At 36.5% G+C, this 20,017-nt stretch overlaps 1 protein-coding gene across 1 annotated transcript; it reads left to right on the top strand.

Moving 5' to 3' along the window:
* The first annotated feature begins 289 nt into the window (after nt 1–289).
* Nucleotides 290–19,381, top strand: kcnj14 (potassium inwardly rectifying channel subfamily J member 14). The gene is made up of 5 exons (XM_032557325.1): nt 290–456; nt 10,920–11,025; nt 11,234–14,191; nt 15,006–15,323; nt 15,954–19,381. The coding sequence occupies exons 3-5, from the start codon at nt 13,142–13,144 to the stop codon at nt 16,182–16,184; spliced, it is 1,599 nt and encodes a 532-aa protein (XP_032413216.1). The 5' UTR covers nt 290–456; nt 10,920–11,025; nt 11,234–13,141; the 3' UTR covers nt 16,185–19,381.
* Nucleotides 19,382–20,017: the final 636 nt, after the last annotated feature.

Here is a 20,017-nt window from a genome sequence, read left to right as displayed (position 1 = left end):
ATTTTATAAGATATAAATAAACAATGAAACTAAGAAAATTGACCTACTTTTTTATTTATAGCTTTCATGTCAGATTTTAAATTACTAAATGCATTTTTTTTTATTCATTTAAACTAAATAGAAAATTGTATATAGCTATAAATGTAAGTACACTTATGGGTGCGTTTCTTCGTCACTTTTCCGAGAGAAATTCAGATTTAATCCTCGTGATTCAGCAGCAGCTGGAGGATCTAACGCAGCCGCTGCGCGCGGCCTCGTGCACGCCGCTGATTGGACGAGCGCGCTTGGACAAGGCACGCGGACAGAGAGTCGGTGCAGGATATCTCGCCCAGAGCTTTACTTTGATTTCTTTTCCTTTTACAACTTTCCCCACCCCCCAAAAAAGTAACCTTAACTTTTAATGAAAATCAACCGAGTTTGGCGCTTGTTTGACTGTGAAAAAATCCCACATCGAGGGTGAGTGAATTCTGCTAATCTAAACTCTTAATAGCTGCTGATATTAAAAGATAATGCACTCTTATAGTTTAGGGATTTAATGCTGTTAAACTCATGAGTGTCGGCTTACTTGCTGATTAGTTTTGGTTTGTGCGATATCAGCTCTAGAGTCTTGGTCATGTTTAATTCAGTCTGTCTGTCAGTATTGGAAAAATCTGTGACTGCGACTATTCATCACGCAATTCCCCTCCATTCTTCATTCTAGTCTAAATATTAAATAATTTTATTAGTAATCAATCAATTATACATAAACAATAAGTATGTATTAAAGTATTACATCCAACTTAGATATTAAATATTAATGTTTTATTTATATTTTTCACAGTAACTCTTAAGTTTAATCTTTCCCTGAAGCTTCAGTGATGACACTGATGAGATCTGGAAAGAAAGATAACCACAGCCAAGGAAATAAATCTGAAGTTTTTCTAAAATTGACAGTTTTATCTAGACCACCTGTCAATTTTACAATTTACATTTTACCACAAACTGCAAGATCTTGTTTGATATCTGAATAATAAGGAGATGCATGTATTGTACTCTAATTATCTTTTGGTTGTTTCTCTTTCAACTCAGGATTTCACAACCTAATCAGATAAACACAACCTTCAATGTGTAATTATGTGACTTTTGGATATATACATATTTTACATATCATAAAATGTGCAACTTAGTTGTTTTTTGTCTTTAATCAGAAAACACCCAGAATTTTATTTTTTTGTGGATTTTAAATCTATTTTTAAACTATCCCCCCCAACAAAATGTGTGCACTGCTGCTACATGGTTTGAGGCTAAAAGTACATGTACTTTCAGTACATAGTCCATTAAAATGTGTTAAATGTGGTGATCTGATGAATAAGGAAAAACTTTGTAGATATCATTGCTGCAGTAAACAAACCAAAGGTAGCTGGATGGATAAGGAGGCCACAGGGTTTGACATGCCCTGATGATTTGGAGGTTAATCCCTTTTTTTATTTTCTGAGCTCCCATGAGGCCATCAGGAACACTGCTGTGTTTTAGATTTGGTTTGATACAGTTGTTCTCAACTGGTTAGCCACCGCTTGTCATGGTTGTGAATGTCCTATATAAAGCAGGAAGTGGATGCTGTTCCATTCATAGCAGCTATGTTGGCACTTTTAGATAAAGCGACTTTATATCGAGTGGCAGAGCATGCATGGCTCAGGATTTTTTTAGGGAAGTATGTTGTGGAGGGGTGGTGGTGTCTTTGTAAAGACTATCGTTATAAATGCTTGATGTTGCGCAAGATTGTGTTTTTACAATGTATAAAAATTAATCTCCTTTTTCCGTTTTGCACCTTTAAATGTTTCAGATTTCTAAGCTAATTTCAGCATCAGAAAAAAGTCAACCAGAGACATAGAAATAGTTTTACAAAAGATTATTTTATTTCTTCAGTGAAAACAAAACACCAATCACATCAACCTGCCTGCTTTTAAAAATGTTACTGCCTGATTCTCATTGTCCCGTACAATAAAGAAATCCCTCAGATAGAACCTGTCTGACAATAAAGGGCCAAAAATCTCAACGCATCATTTCCCAATTCAAGAAACTTGAATACAGATGAGAAGCAGGAGTGGCTGCGCTACCAAAATTATCCCAAAAATGATTCGACAACTCATCCAAGAGGTGAGAAAAGAACCCAGAACAACATCTAGAGCACTGTAGCACTCATAAGTTTAATAAATGAAATCCTTATTTGGACAATTACTTTTTCACTGCACTGCTTTATGATCTCAGTTTAAAGAAGAAGTGTTCAGGAACGTCCATACGTCTTGTTCCTGGCCAGCGTCACGTCCTGGCGTCCTGGCTGGTGACTATCTCCAATGCTCAGTGGCTTTGAGGTCTGGTACACACTGTACAAGTGCATCACCAGGGAGAGACACTCATATCTAAGGATAACCTCCAGTTAATCTGACAAGCATATAGTTGTTGAGATAACATGCCAATTCAGCACCAAAAGATCCCAGTTAGAATTTGAACCCAGGACTGCAAAGCTGTTCTGCCTGTTTTGCAACAAATTCCTGCAAGCTTCAGTCAACTGAAGCAATGTTCAATAATTAGATCTTCTACTGATATGTAGGAGACTGATTAAATCAGCTACTGCAAGTACTAAATTTGGTTCTATAGGCTATGGGGTGTACTTAGCCTTGCCTGATCTAACTATCTAACATAATTTGCACTAACATTTGCCTAATGTTGCTTAAAACGATTTTGACTGAATTGTATGTACTGTACTCGGAAAAGTCTCAAAAGCGAATTATTTCAATGTACGCTAAAAGAAGGATCATAATGAAAGAGTTTTTTAAGTTGTTCAATACATCGCAGTAAAATTTAAAAAAATAAGCCTTTTTAAAAAAATGTAAAACTTTAGTTGGTGTTCAGGTATTAATTTTCCAATCTTTCAATAACACATTATTATCTAGTGATATTTTCAAATTTCTTGTCAACTTTAAACATTTTTTAACTCAGAAACACGGCGGATGAATGACTGCTCTAGCGCCCAACCATCGGGCTTAGCAAGTTTTCTGGGGGAAACCCTGCAACTGCCTTAAATGTATTCCACTTGTGAAAAATAACACAGTCTTGTAATGCTTTCCAGATTGATGGGCATCAACAAATTCTTCATTAAAGTAGATATTGGTGCCACTATATGAAACCAAGCAGCAGACTGAAAATATGTATGTTTTAGCAGTGAAATGCAAAATGAAATTTTATATTTCCAAGTGAATCATTTCACAAAACATCTGTGCTCTGTGATGAAAATGTGTTATTTGCTCATAATTTTATAGTCTGTTCAATCACTCTGTTTTTTTTTTTACCTTCCTGCTAAAACCATTCAAACCCATTGGTTCATGTACAATTATTGATCAGTTTTGCATGAGCTTCCCATTAATTATCAAACTGCTGCAGGCAGCAAAAAAGGCATGACTTCTTTAATTTAGCATTTAGTAACTTTTTTTGTATTGTGTTACATTAGCACCGCACGCTCAATATGTTTGATAGCAAGAAAATGTAATAGAGCAACACAAAGTAGTGCATAATTATGAAGGGAAATAAATTATTCATACTTATCAAGGCTTTTTTTTTCCTTTTTTTTTTAAAAACCCAAATCTGAAAAGTGAGGCATGCATTTGTATTTGGATTTCTTCTCTCTTTTACAGCTAGTTACTAAACAACTGCTCTGCATATTCACCTAATCATAAACTGTTAAGTGAAGACCTCATAGCACCAATCAGAGAAGCAGCCAAGAGGTAAATGTTTTCTTTGGGATAGTTTGTTTGCTATATATTCTGCAAATAATGGCTTTTTGGAGGAGTGGCAAGAAGAAAACCATTTTAAAACACAACTTTAAAAAGCTTTGCCTGAGAACACCGTAAACATATGGAACACTGTGCTTTAGTCAGGTTAAACAAAGATTAAACTATTTGATTTACATGCAGATTTCTGTAGGTGTTAGGAAACTAACATCACCCTGAACACATGATTCTCACTGGGAAAGTTGGTAAATCACGATGGTGATGCTTTTCTACGCTGAGGACAGGGAAGCTGGTCAGAGTTTGTATGAAGATGGACGGAGAATCTTATAGGGTAATCCTAAAAGAAAACTTACTGTAGGCTGAAACAGAAGCAGGGAATTGACTCTAAAGATACAGTCTGAGCCATAATTTAATTTTTTAATTCAAAGAAAATGCATATATTTGAAGAACTAGTCAAAGTCCACTGATAAGTTCAACTAACAATCTGTTTCCAGGCTTGAAAAGTGAGGTTTGCAACTTTCTCTGTCCAACCTGACTGAGCTTCAACTATTTTGCAAAGAAGAATGGACAAAAAAAATCCCTTAAGATTTGCAAAGTTGAGTGACAGACCTTCAAAATACTCACAGCTGTAAAAGCAAAATAGTGCAAAGTATAACCAAAAGGGGCTTAAAGCTGCATTCTTCTGATCTTATTTGCAAAAAAGAATTGAAAAAGATGACTTTTACTCCCTTTCTCTGTCACTAAGACTTTGTGTCGGGCTGTCACATAAAATCTCGGCCCAGTACATTAAAGCTGGAGAAAGTAACGTGATAAAATGTGTAAAAGTTCAATGGGTATAAATACTCAAGGCATCTAAACTAAAGCCACATCGTTGAAGGTGTTGGGGAAAAAAGATGATCTAGTACAGCATGAATCCTTCATTGCTCCAGTTTTGAAGGTAAAAGAGTTTTAGGCTGGAATAAAAGTTTTGGGACAAGCTAAAACAGAGCAGCTGGGATACGTTCAGAAATTATGGCATTATTAAAAACAACAAAAAAAACATACAGAATGGATGTTTATGTTGAGCATGACAAACTTCATAAACATATTTTAGGAAGTTAGAAACCTTTTATGTGTAATCTTTGTAAGGAGACCTTCAAACAATTGAACAATGAGTGCCATGTAAGTTATTTGCAATATTCAAATGAAATCTATAAATAGTGCCATATTTCTCAATGTTTTGTTTTTATTCGTTTATGTGTCTTGGGCATCTTCTTAACTGGAAAAGAATTGTGTAGAGTTCTAACTACCCCATTGCAACCTGCAACATCTGAACCCCCTACGGATTAAAACTTGGTCTTTATCTCTGCACGCAACTGAGGGAGGCGCAGCAGCAGAAATAGTTTCAATTAACAGATTAAGAACAGATGTCAACATGACTTCTTGTTTGTTTATTGTAGAATGCGGAGAAAATCATTTGTGCCAGCATGTGTTTTTTTTTTTTTTTAAAGTTATTAACTCCCTTTGTACCTTTAATCAGACTAATCTTAGTCTAGCATAAAGATTGTTGACTCTTTGTATATTTTGGGGGTATTTAGATTAAGTGCTGACATGATTTGAGTCTTTTTGTGGGTTACATAAGCATTCATATCACCTGGGATCCTCGTGAGCTCTGGCATTATGGGTAGATTAGTCTTTTAGTTTTGACAAGAAATACAGTTTTAAGAATAAAGCAAGATACCGCTGCCACAATTTCCATTTAATGGAAGCTCCTGTTACAATTTTTAAACAGATTGAAGTGAAAGGACTTTGAAGATCTCATGTTTGTTCATTTTATTTTAGATGTTTGAGTCTTGCGTTGTATATATGAAGCACAAAAAGTGTCTGATTTGTGAGGAGAAATTGTATAGATTAGCTAAACTTCAAAGAGATGAAGAGAAATGTGTTCAGCGGTGAGCCACGTGACTCTGAGACAGATAGCCAATATGTGGCCTGGTTTCCGACCTTCACTGATCAATATTAGGTATTGATGTCTCCATTGTGGCTTCTCTCTTCTGTCTTTTACATATGTGCCTGCTTGTTGAGTCAACTCTTCCTTCATCAGCCTATTTAAAACAATCAAATACTTCAAACAGTTTGTAAATATGCATTAAGTCAAACTGTTTGAGTTTAAAGCCAGGAAATGTGACAGATTAGGTCAATTAACATTAGCATAAAACAGAGAGTGCTAAATGAAACTTATTCAAAACTAGCTCAGCAACTCTTAAATCCGACTCTGTGCACAAAATCTTTACAATCTGGATAAATCTTTAAAAATCAGTAGATGTGCCCTTTTAAAAAATAAATAAATAAAAATAATACATTTTTGCAAAACAACCACAGACAAAACAAACAAAAAAGTCAAATAAACACAATGTGATGCTTTTTTTTCTTTCTTGTCTTTTTTTTCTTTCTGAATTTTTCTTTCAGAAGTAAATTTCAAGAAAAAGTATTTTTTAAAAGTCAACTATGAATCTGCTATGAAAATGCAAATAAAATAAAATAAAAAATTAAACTACCTTATGCTTTGTATTACCTTTTCTATATTCATTATCACCATCCAGTCTGGTTTATACAGCATCCTACTTATTGATTTGGTGATATTTGGCAGCTAATTCAAAACTTTAAATTTGAACCATTCTCAACCTTTGTGGGGGTTTTTTTTCTTTATGTATAATTGAAATTATAGTGATAATTCACCTTTGATTTCTAGCAGATACCTAGATGCAGTGGTTTTCAAAGTGGGTCCTGGAGGGCCGGCCTCCTGCATGTTTTTGTTCTCTCCCTGGTGGTAGTAACAACCTTTTCAGCATGTCAGTGTTCTTCTTAGGCCTCCTAATGAGCCGTCATTGGATCCAAGTGTGTTAAACCAGGGAGAGACTTTGAACACCACTGCCTTAATGTTTTGGGTCAAACATGAGTGGAAATGTTCACTTGTGGAAATGTGGCTTTTTCTTTTACTCTTGTCCTCGCAGATCTTTTTGTACAATGAAACTATCAGTGTTGTATAAAGTACTGAAATCTCAGAGTCAAGTAAAAGTACAAGTACCTCTCCAAAATATGACTTTGGTAAAAGTCGAAGTCACTGACTGAAATGTTACTTGAGTAAAAGTCTTAAAGTATTTGAAACTTCTTGTACTTAAGTATGGAAATTACTGTAAAAATGGATGTACTCAAGTAATGTAATGAAAAGTACAAGTAAAAAGTAAAACAAAGCAAATGCAGTTTGAATGACATTTTTTATATTTTGGTAAACTTGTCAAATACACTTAAAATAATGTACCCAACCAAGTGCAGGCAAAATTAAACCTGCTAATAGATATACCTGCAGGCATCATTTAGTTAAGAAAATTAGGTGCTTTACCTATAGCACAAGGTTAACTTAACCTGCTTTACAACTGAACCAGCTTCTTAGTATACCCTCCAGGACAGAAAATACAAAGTTTTTGTAAGCCTTAAGTTTTCCCTTCAAGTAAGGTCAGTGCTGAAAATGAGAAAAATAAATAGTACAGAAAATGCGGCCAACATGAAGAAAAAGAGCTGTTAGGATTACTCGACTTCACAAATCAGTGAATCAGTCAATCCTACAGTCAGTAGGTGGTGAACACAACTGGTCATTATGCAAAAGAAAAAAAGAATTGGGAGGGAAATGCAGCTTATTGGCATCTGTAAACCTGGTTTTGAACTTGCATGCCTTTCCTATATTCGTTAAATTTAGTCTAAATTGCTATTGCTATGGCTTCTGCCCCCCCCCCCCCCCCCCCCCCCCCCCCCTTGAACAGAGGAGTCTAGGTAGCCTGCTACAGTCAACATTAGGCCTAAGCTAAATACACCACGTGTGGAACTGAAACAATGCCAAACAAAGTTCATTTATGGTCAAGATTTCACAATAGTGCCTAGTGACCAAGCTATAGTTACTGAAACAGGAGGATTATAACCATTTCATAAGAAGTTACCTCGATGTGTTTCTTCAAGTTGGACGGGGAGTTTTTGTAAGATAGAATTTCCATGTGACTGCTACTGATTGCGAGACTTGCTTTGTGTTTAATGGGAGAAGCGAAACAGGTGTATCCTAATTAAAAGTAAAGAAATCAAGAAATGGCAAAAAATGTGGAATGAAGATAAGAAAGGAAGAAGATTATATGAAGTACAAAAGTCAGTTTGAATTCGAAGCATTAATGAACGAAACAGAAGAGAAGAAATAATAATTAGTAGATTAAGAGTAGGTCATACCTACTTAAATGACATGCTTTATAAAATAGGGAGGAAAAATAATGATAAATGTGAGAGATGTGGAGAGAAAGAAAATGTAGAACACATATTGATGAACTGTAAGTCAAATGAACTCGAAAGGGAAGAATTAAAGAGAATAGTTAGAAATATGGGGCATGAATGGAATCTTAAAGGTATATTAGGAAATGAAGGAAACATAACAGATATTCACAAATTAAGGAAAGCATTGTTTATTTATCTTAAGAATACAAAATTAAAAAGTAGAATTTAATAGATATGAAGTAATGCTTCTACACACTCATGTACAGTAGGTGGCGGTATGCACCTTAAAGTTGCTTGTGATCCGCCATAATAGAAAAGAAGAAGAAGAAGAAGTATCCTATTGGTGGTGATGAACAAGCCCAGGCAAGCAGGCTACGGACTTTGTTCGGTAGCCTACTTGCTACTTGCTAATCAGTAGGTGGGGTCAAAACACTTGCGTTTCTCTCTCTCGCTTTTTTGTAACGAGTAACTAAACCACACATTGAAAATGTATCGGAGTAAAAGTACGCAATTAAGTTCGGAAATATAGTGAAGTAAAAGTGAAAGTCATCAAAAATTTTCATACTCCAGGAAAGTATGAAGTACTCCAAAATATACTTAAGTAAAGTAGTGAAGTATTTTTACTTCGTTACTATACAACACTGGAAACTATGTTACCGAACCTTAATCCAGCCTCAAAGTGTTTTTTGAAAGGAACCATAAAAAGACTGGAGGCTGAACTGATCCTTCTTTTTGGTATCAACTAATACGATAATAATAATAGCAATTAAGCATTAGTTAATAGTATTTTTTTGTTAGTTAAGCTGATCAGTTGTACAATAATGAAATGTGTATAGATTTATGAAGCGTTGTTTGCTCTTAATTATCATCATAACAGATCAACAAATGAAACAAAATGTGACAACGGGGAGAAAAACGTAATACTTTAACATTTTTTCTTCCGACTCTTTCCCTCGTGGCTTTATTCTGGGCAGTATAGCCCATCAGCTTCTCTTGAACAATTTTCCAATGTACCCTTCCATGAATGTTTTTGTATCTGGAGTAGTTTGGGATATTTGCCACCTTGACACGATAAGCTGCTGCAGCAGGACTCTCTCATAGCACCAATGCTGTACACAAACGCATGATCGTCCCTCATCACCTCCTCCAACCACTCCTGCTGGTTGTCCAGAGGCAGATTGCAGACCTGAGAGATTGTTTATTTGGCAGTTTCCTGGATGGAAGGATACTGCAGACACCAAGGTCATAACAGTCTCCTCATGCATTTGTTCATGACGTTTTCTTAAGTAAATACAGCTGGCCATAAAATTGTTACTATTTTATAAAAGTTAAGACTTCAAAATGAAGACATTTTATTGACGGTGTAAATATTTAAGCAGTTTTACGCTGCCATCACTCTAAATCAATACTTTTTTTCAATTCAACTTTTGAACCCAAGTCCTTTTAAGTATTTATTGCATTTATAAAACAACTGTGATACAGAATTAAGTCTTAGGCATAAAATTTGTGTTTTTTAATAAGTTGCATCTCTGCAACTGGGTATCAAGTTGGTTGTTCTTCTTATGATTCTTATTTTGTTTGTTAATTCACCTTACATTGCATATTTTAACCAGACTCTTTTATTCAGTGTTTTTTTTTTCTTAAGGTAAATCTGGTGCATGTTAATATATACCATACGGTTTGCTTTTTTATGTTTTATTTGTTATGCAAGTGGGCTAAGGATTAGCAAACCCTGCTGTGAACATTACACAAGTCAGGAGTGCAGCTGTAATCCCTCGCACATCAACACCGTCTCATCACCCCCTAATCATCTCTTGGAGACAGTTTGTCCTGGTTCTTCCTCTCAGCCCCAATCTCAGTCTTCTGCCAATTAAGCCTCAAACCCTGTCTGTCAAATGGTCGGTGTTGTGCTCCCTATAAGATTTTGCAAACTTCTCACATTTGTCACATTAGAGCCACATAGTTTTTCACAGCAAATGTGGTAGAAAGCTTTGGGTTAGATCCCTTTTATGTCAAAAAGTCTTAAAGTATTGGCAGAACAGTTAATTTCTGTTATGGAAGAACATGAGATGTTTGATAAATTTCTGTTTGGCTTTCATAAACTCCACAGAACCTGCTCTAACAATTTAACAATTTCAACAGGAAACTGAAGCTAAATGTAACTAAAAATCTTCAGATTTCACATTTTTATCCAATTTTCTGAACGTTTAAAATATTTTTTTATTTTTTAACATAAAAATCTCACTAAAACTGTTCAAGTTAATAATTAAATAATAATAATTAATAATTAAATAATTAAAGTTAATAGAGACATTTTAATGTCAGCTGATTCCTGAGCATCCACAATAATGGTTGTCCTGAATCACACATCTGCTTTTCACGTTGTAGATCATACAATATCTGCACGTTTCCACAAAAAAAAGTAGATTACAAACTACAAACTTTTTGCTGTCATTTTCTATAGAAATTTAGTAAAAGGTGTATTGAAAAAAAAAATTGCTGTTCTTTAATTTAACAAGCTAAAGAAATTCCTTATTGGAGGCATTTTTAAAAATTAAGTCATTTGGTTTCAAAGATTTCTATTGTGGCTCTAAATGAATTTTGTAAGTCTCGGCCAAAGGGAAAATGAGAAATGGGAATGGTTGCTGATCCCTTTTATAGGGAGTCTGAATACAAATGCAATTTTTTATTCATAAAGCATTTGAAAACCGTGAATCATCATACTATTTTGTGTTGGTCTCTGTCAACAGAGAGAGAAAAAAAATACCACAATGATGTCTGTGGTTGTAATGTGTAAAAAAAATAACATGCAAAGGTTAAATAAGCAGAGAGATTTAGTGTTAATGTTTTTCTTCACAGCCTGTGTCTGCATGGATCCTTGTGATGAACTTATTCTTCATGGTTAGGACTGCCGACAGAAAGATAATCCACTCAGTAGATGTGAGAAACCAGCAATGGAGCACTGGTAGGAATCATCCTTGTCATTAATCTTATTATACGTCATACTATGTCGTAACTTTTAAGAATTTAATGAAAACAAAAATAATTCTGACGGAGCTTCACTCTGTTTTTTTTTTAGATTTTGCTTCATAAGTTTTCTCTGGCAAACAGTATTTTAACTGATGCGTTTCTCACATTTCTACTCCTTTTGTTTGTCCAAATTTATTTTCAAGATTGGCTGCATGTCAGGCCCGACAGTCCAAACCAGAGGATCACAAATCCTATCCTGGCATCTGATTAAAGGGAACTAGACAAACAGCAGACTGCCCAGTGATCCTCCCTCCTTTACATCGAAAATTTGCTCTTACTGATCATGTATAACAAAGCAAGGTCAACGCACAAGTCAAGATGAACCCTTATGTTATTTCTCACTTCAGGAGGGATTTATTCCCCCATTTTTATTTGTTATAAACCTGTATTTTTCTGTATTTGCACAATTATCAAAGCTGCTGCTCTCTGTTGTTTTGGGTAGTTTTTGTGTTTTTAGTGGTATGACTTTTGGTTCTGGGGTCATTTTTTGACCAAGAGCCTTTATTGTCACATAAACTGGTTAAGCAAAGTAATTCAACGAGCACATTTTTAGTTGCACGGTGTATTTGCATAACAGTTTTAATTTAATTTTAATGATTCATTTTAAAAAATTAGTGCATGTTTGTTTTTTTACATTGCATTTTATTATGATTATCTTGTTATCAAACAACAATTTATGTTGTCTTTGTCAAACAAAGAGGATTTAAGAGATCTAAATCCACAGAAATGTTTTCCCTTCATGGCAGCCTATTTTTCAGTAATTTGTCTATCTTCTACTACCACCAGCTTTCTCATCTGCGCTCAAATGCTGAGAACTTTAAGAAAGTGATCTGTGTACTTACCTTTGCTTTACATTTGAATTAATCACTTAGAAACTTAAAATTATTGGTTTCTCTTGAGATAGATCATAGTAATCTTTTCTTGTTGTTTTCTTCCCCACTTTTGTCAGGTGTTAAGTGACTTCCCAGTCATAATGCAGTTTTGTAATGAGGTACGTCCGTTCTGAGGTGTTGTCTCCTGCCGGTGATAGTTAGAAGTAGAAATCTAAACATTAATATTTGCAGTAAAACGGTCAGTACATTAAACAAGTTCACAATGTCCACCAAACAGATCTGTGGTCTTTTAGAAAGTAAATGTGAAATAGTGAAAGCTGTGACATGATCAAATAAGGAATGATGACCGATATATAACATTCAGTTGGGCTTTTACTGCAAAAGTGACCTTCGTACTTATCAATTTATTAAAATAGTTCAAGTGAGCTACGCTTTTAGTTTTTATGGTTTGTATTTACTTTTTTGTGATGACATGTCTAGTCTAAAACAGGACTTTCATTCTACTGTGTCTTTTTTACCTCATGCTAATTCCAAGTGGATGTAAATCTGGAAATATCTTTCATTGTAAGACTGCATGTTTTTTTCTCCTACTTTTCTGCATGTTATTTTCTGGAATAGTTTGCTCAAACAGAAATCAAATAGGTTTTGTTTTGCACTTATTTGCATTGTTATGAAATGTATGCCATCATGAGCTTAGTGATCTTAAAATGCTTCTATTTGCATTACCCAACTGCAATGCAGTTTCAGTTTATATTCTTCATCAAATGATGCCTGCTCAAAACCTCTATACCTTCTTCTTATTGGTTTAAACTGAACTTTACCAGCCCTGCATGCTCTTGTGTCGCATGCTGAGGTCAGTTCTCCCCTGAAACACCCGGAATGAACTTTCGCATGAACGCAATTGCAAAATAGGGACTCCTTGGTTTGCTTTTGTCAACCTTCACTTCAGATTACCTGATTTTATTTACTTCAAAGATTGGGTCTACCAGTAAATATAATTACATAAGACCCCACTTTTTCTGAACAATTACATACTTTGGAGAACCAAACAACCGGTTGTGGATGATGAAACAAATGCCTGTTTGAATTGATGGTCATTGCTTGGACCGCAAAGATCTCATTTTTTAAGAAAGACTGGAGGACTTTGAGGGTAAAACCCCTTAATAAATCTACTGACTATACCAAGCCACACTGAGATATCCAGAGATTTTACTTCAGATGATGGGAGCGGCACGTATTAAACGTCGCTTCAGTGCTGTGGTTGATGGGCCAGTGGAGGAGGAGGAGGTCATGAGGCTAGCACAAAGTGCAAGGGCAGGAGAGAGTCCAACCGGGTCAGGAAGCCCAACCAGCTCCTCTCCAATCCATGCCCTCAATGGCAAAGCTCTACCTCTTCAGCGCAACACGAACAACGCACAGACGCAGAGTGCTGTCGGTGAGCCAGCTGGTGAAGATGCTGGAGGAGAAAGCAGAGTGAGAGCAGGAGGAATGTGCCCAGGTCCAAGGAATACCAAAGGCGGTAGTGGAGGTGGGAGAGGGGAAAGATGTTCTTCAGCAGACCAGGATTCCCTCTCTTCCCCCTCCACTACCAGCCGGCGACGCACCAAGCGCTCAAACCGCCGGCCCCGACAACGCTTTGTGGGCAAGGACGGACGCTGCAACGTCACCTTCGTCAACATGAGCGAGAGGGGCCAGCGGTACCTCACCGACCTTTTTACCACGTGTGTGGATGTACGATGGCGCTGGATGCTGGTCATCTTCACGCTCTCCTTTATTCTTTCCTGGCTTCTCTTTGGCTTTGCCTTCTGGCTCATTGCCTCTGCACATGGTGACCTCTCCATTCAGATTACCCCCAGTTCCGGTTCTTCTCCTGGATCAGGAGAATCCGGCTCCGGGGGAGAGTCTGATAGAGATGCAGTGGTAGAGGAGCCATGCTTCCTTCAAGTAAACAGCTTCATGGCAGCCTTCCTGTTCTCCTTGGAGACGCAGACATCCATCGGTTACGGATTCAGAAGCGTGACCGAAGAATGTCCCCTGGCGGTGTTGGCGGTCGTTTTGCAGTGCATCGTGGGCTGCATTATTGACGCCTTCATCATTGGGGCAGTCATGGCGAAGATTTCCAAGCCCAAGAAGCGCAACGAGACTCTGGTGTTCTCTGATACTGCTGTGGTGGCCCTGAGAGACGGAAAACTGTGCATGATGTGGAGGGTGGGAAATCTACGGAAGAGCCACCTGGTTGAGGCGCATGTCAGAGCACAACTACTGAAGGTAAGCAGAGAAAACATGAACTATAAAAACAATAAAAACTGAACTTGGACAGTTTTGCATAATGTACCAAATTATAAAGGTGGACTTAACGAGAGATGGGTTAAATAAAAAAATAAGACACCCCAGAGATTGTTATGGGGAAAGAGAGAAAGAAAGGGAGGAAGAAAAAGAGAGACAGAAAGAGGGAGGAAGAGAGAGTCTCTAGACCATCTGGCTTGTATTCTGCCAAGGCCCAGTTAATGAGAGTTTGTTTTATTCTCTAGCGTTTGGAAGATTTGCCATGGATTAACTTGCCTACAATTCTTTAACTGAGAGCCATTGTCCTTCATCATCCCATTTCCGCTTGCATATGTTAGTAGATGATTGTTCTTTGTCTATAAATATAAATATAATTCTTTAAAGGCTTTGAGTTAAAATTATTCAGTACTTTCCAATGTTTTCACATCATCATTGCTTTGTGTAGACCTGTGCATGTCTGCTCTCTCCAGATATTCCTTAAGAACAAAATTAGTAGAGCTCAGAAATATTTTGATCTCTTTGAAAATAAAAACCATATCAAAGTGCAAACAGGGCAGATGGGATCAAGACTGCAAACATCAAAGGAATACTCTTCGACTTGCCAGAGCTACATACTGTATATTCACATGGGTGGATGAGAGATAAACGTCTGGACTGGCAGTGTGAATAGAAACACTGGTCTTGCTCCAAAATATAACATTTTGCCTTTTGAAAGTTTTTTTGAATTTGAAGTGTAATAAGAATTTATGCCTAAAAAATACTTACGCTTTCTCTGTTTTCCCAAATCTGTTTTCAGCCAAGGGTGACACCAGAAGGGGAGTATCTGCCACTCGACAACGCAGACATCAACGTGGGTTTTGATACTGGCACCGATCGCATCTTTTTGGTCTCTCCTGTGACTATAGTGCACGAAATCAATGAAGAGTCACCTTTTTTCGAGAGAGACAAAAAAACCTTGAAGAATGACTCTGAATTGGAGGTGGTGGTCATACTTGAGGGGATGGTGGAGGCCACATCGATGACAACGCAGTGCCGCAGCTCCTATCTGGCTTCTGAAATCCTCTGGGGACACCGTTTTGAACCCGTACTGTTTGAGAGAAAAAACGGCTACCAGGTCAGAAAGGAGAAAGAATACATTAATGCCCTTTGAAATTCTTGGCAGCCTTGGTAAAGATGTATGAAAAAGGTTCATGGTTCCTGGAAGCTTGTTTTTGAAATACCAGGATAATATAAAGATATATATTTTTGAAATTCAGACATTAAATTGCTGTCTTCCATGTCCATCTCAGTTCCCAGACCTAAATCTGATAGAAAATCTGTGAAATGAGCTGATGTCTGGGACTCTTGGTGATGTAAAATCTGACATCTTAGACGAGAAGACTAAATGTTTGCTTATTGGCAAAAATGAACTGTTCAAAGTATTAACAGCAATGGTGCCAATGATTGGGACACTAATAGTTTAGTAAAACAACAATTATTTCCTATAGTCAAATTTTAATTCAGTTGAAATGATTGTACTCAAATTAAAGATATCAAGAGTCCAACATTTTTCAGATTTAGATTTTGTTAATGCTTGTCATACACTACAGGAAAAGATTTTTGTAGAAGGTGTTCTATTGGTCAAAGGAATGTTTTCTAATCTTAAAACAAAAATGACCTATCTTTTGCATTTTGTGCTCCTTGGACACATCTTAATAACTCTTTGAAATGAGGATTAAACTAACGAAGCTCTCTTTTTTTCTAGGTTGACTATTCATTTTTCCACCGGACCTATGAAATCCCAAACACTCCGTCATGCAGTGCAAAAGAGCTGGCCGAGCAGAGGTACATCGGAAGCTCTTGCTCGTCCTTTTGTTACGAGAATGAAGTGGCCCTGGAGCTTGCCTCCCCAGATGAAGAAGCAGATCGAGAACATGGCTGTTCCCCCCAACTCACCCGAAGACCATCCTTGGAAAAACATCTTCACTGTAACTAAGCATAGAGGGTAGCAGTCTGCTAAACAGAGAAAAAGCTGAGCTTCAGGGGATAACACGAAAAAGACAGAGTCAAGCAAGTTTATTTGGGCAGACCAAGCGAGAAGTGAAAATCAACTATTTAAGCATTGCCAGATTTGTTAGATTTATATTGGAACCCAGTGTTAAACATGAGAGAGAGGAAAAAGTTAGAGAAGGGTTTGGGGAGTTTGGTTACAGCTCTGACCTAGTTGCCTGATTGGGCCTGGCAGTCTTTCAGAATCATTGAAAACTTGTTTAAGTCTCACAACTGGCCCATCACTTCCACAGCACAGTCATCTGACTCTAATCCCTGATCAGAAGGATGTGCAGCAGCTCCACCTGCTGGCTACAACTCGTCACTGGCTCTCAGTGATTCTGAACTGGAAAAAATTGCTTCTCTTTCAGCTGCTGTTGTGACATAAGTTTGTTGTTACTCAGGAATGCATTTTCAAAACTATGCTGACTTATCACTTCAGTGTTTCATTTCCAATGGTAAGTATAGTTAGTGTCCTTTCTGTAACGCTGGAGAACGGGTACTTTGGTATTTGAACAGAAATTCTCATTGCAGAACAAAAGTGACAAGGAGAAACTGTTGGAATCCAGCAGCAGTTTTCAACAGATTCTCCTTGCTGAGTGTAGTGCATGCTTTCTACTTTTTTGTTTTGTTTTTTGTGGGATTTTTTGACTTGCTATAATGTCGCTGACTTATTTAATATATTTTGAGTTGAAATTACTTATTTGTTTTCAGGAGAGTCTATGGTAAGGTGTTAAAGCACAGTCGAATAGATGATATTGACTTTGTCCAGATGATCTGTTAATCTTGCATTTTCTTGCTCTAATATCTTCTGAATCCTGATATATGATATGTCAACAAGAACATTTTTTTTTTTGTGATTCTCTGTCATTTTTGGAAAATGTGCTAACTGAGCAAAGGTGTCATAAATTGTGAAGCGTTCCAGTCGCTGCTGCTGGTTCTGAATTTGACACAAAAAGACTTCAAACTTCAGAAAACCTCGAAAAGTTGTGACTCAGTTGACTGGAGTGGGACAGATTTTATGATGATGGCAAGATTTTGGTGTCTTGCTGTTTCTGCGTCTGTAAAAACTGTCTTTTATTTGCACAAGTGGACTGAAACATCATATTTATAAGATATTAATCTATTTTAAACTCAATAAATTGTGTAAAAGCTTTCTAATTTAAATATATTACAGATGGGTTCTCTGTGAAAATGTGGTGCCTTCAGAAATGTAGCTACAGTCCCTTCATCTGCAGCTGTTTATTTCTTGCATTGTGCTTAAAAGAATATTTTTGTTATACCCATTTTTTTCTAAAGGATCAACTTTTGGTTTGTGAAATTATATTTCCTGTTTCCATGGTACTTGAAAGTTTGAATTTCCAGTTTTCAAAACAAAAGAAATGCTCTGGAATGCCCTATGAAGTATGAACTTCTAATTGGAAAGTGAGAGGTTCGGCTGCTCTGCATGTCAGATGTAGTGACACATGCGGAAATAATCAGTTTATTTGCTTTTCTGATAAATCAGTCCTTCACATAGTACAGTATGAGATCTATTTTGGGATTATGATGAGTGCTGCATGGTGGAACAGTTGTTTGTGATATTGCCATGCAGTAAGAAGCTTCATATTTGCATGTTTTTCTTGAGCATACTTGGACTTTTTCCAGGTACTCCTGCTTCCTCCATTTTCCAAAAATATTCATGTTATGTGTAAATGGCTACCTTAACTTGCCTTAGTACTGAGCAGGTGTGTACATGATGGTTTCTGTCTCTGTTTTGCCACTGGGATAGACTGGTGACCAGTCCAGATCGTACTACACCTCCCCTTAGGATCGCCCACAGAAAATGTTGTAGAGACTGAATGGATGGATGTTCATTCAGTGTATAAATGCATACATTTTACAGAATATTTTATGAAGTTTTGTGAAATGTTATTGGCATGTAGTATTTAACCAGGGTTGTTAGTAAACTCCACTGGTTTTCTGCCTTACAACAGGAACAATGCTACATTTAAAATTGAAACCTTTGTTTGGGAATTATGTAACACCTGAGTTAATCTTGTTTTATAGGAAGCTGGCAAACAGGTGATGTTTTGCTTCTAAGAGGTCCGACAAGTCTGTTGTATATGCATTTAAACAAAGAAGAAATATGCAAATTAATGCCACTCAGTGATGTGTATGCCATAGGTCAATGAGATCCACACCATCAGAAATTAAAACATACAGTTTATTCCTGCAATTCATACCATGTCAATATGCAGAGCAGCCACATTGACTCTGATTTCATACTCCCCAATTGAAAGTTATGACTTTAGAGGGTGCTGTATTTGATATTTAATTTTTCTAACTTGTAACTTGGTAGTTCTGACTTCCTAGTTTTGAAGTGACGTAATTCCAGGTCCTGATTTCAGAGGTAGTTGAAACACTAATTTTTGCTAATCCATTCAGCTACTGAGCAGGTACACAATGAGCACACAGTGAATGTATAAGAAGCTTTGTTTCTTCATTATACTACAGAGTATAGAATGTGCACTTTCTAGTTATTTTACAAAGCACTTTGAACTTTTGGGTGTGTTTTATTCTTTTACAAGTTAATGTGAATCACACAGCCTAAGTTGTTAAATGTTTTAAGTGTAATGGAAGCAGCATTTGAGGAGTTACCTAAATTAGCCTGTCTAATGCACAACCTGTAATTTTGTTCTTTGAGTTTTGCACAAAAGTAAAATGGCCTATATAATAGATCTATTTGATCTATTGTTATATAATAGATCAAACTCTGCAGTGTCCCAGTATTTTTGTAGAATCAGATGCCGTGTCATACAAGAGGATTTGCAACGTTAGGAGGGACTGTGTTTTTAACTAGTAACATTTTCTTTGTTAACATCAATGTTAATACTGTTCCATGGCACTGTTTCCCCTCACTTTTCTTCTTCACTGCTTCTATGTCCTATTAATAGTCTCCACAGTGGCTCGTGTTATTCACCCTGCCTCCACTGCCACCAAATGTAACTTGAGTCCAAAGCACCATCACTTTCATAGCATCTTTTGAACTTCAGAATAAAAACTGTTTGGTTGACATTTACTTCTCACAATACAGCTCAACACATTTTAATACTTTGTGGTAACTGCATAATAGGCTGTGATGCTATCATTGTTTTGTTTTTTTTTAAACTAAATGGGCAAAAATGAAATCATCAAAGGTTTCAGTGATTTTTTTTTTCTGTTTTAAGAATGGGGATTCTCTATTTTACTTTGTAATTTAGAGTGACCTTAGGCACAGAGCACTTCCAAATAAAACACAATTGTTTTGTTGAACAAATAAAAGAAACTGATGCAACTGCAATGATGTTTTTTGTGGTTGAATATTTTCCTCACATTGTTAGATTACAGATTTAAACACAATCAAGATGTAGCGCACATTTGGATTTTATTTGCATTTACATTTCAACCTGATGAACCTTTATTTAACTGTAATTATTGTGGTTAGAGTTAAAGAAATAAACTAACATTCAGTGTTTCTTTTCATTGGATTGTCAAATCCTATGTTACTATATTTTACATCTCACGGAATTTATATGTAATGATTGCCTATAAACTGGTGGATTTGTTTTGGTATGACTCAGTTAAACTGTTGGAAATATTTACTAATAGCCCTGTGAACCATACACTGCAGAAATGCAGATTCAGTCGGATTTTCAAGGATGATCTGAATCACGTGCCTTGGGGTCAGATGCCAATCGAACACTCTTTGCAGTTTTCTTGGTGAAAATATTAAAATCAGATCCAGGATCAGTGACTGCG

The sequence above is a fragment of the Xiphophorus hellerii genome, chromosome 3 (assembly GCF_003331165.1).
Source record: "Xiphophorus hellerii strain 12219 chromosome 3, Xiphophorus_hellerii-4.1, whole genome shotgun sequence".
NCBI classification, from domain to species: domain Eukaryota; kingdom Metazoa; phylum Chordata; class Actinopteri; order Cyprinodontiformes; family Poeciliidae; genus Xiphophorus; species Xiphophorus hellerii.
The sequence above is the reverse complement of the archived record's forward strand: the minus strand, read 5'-3'. Positions and strand labels throughout refer to the sequence as shown.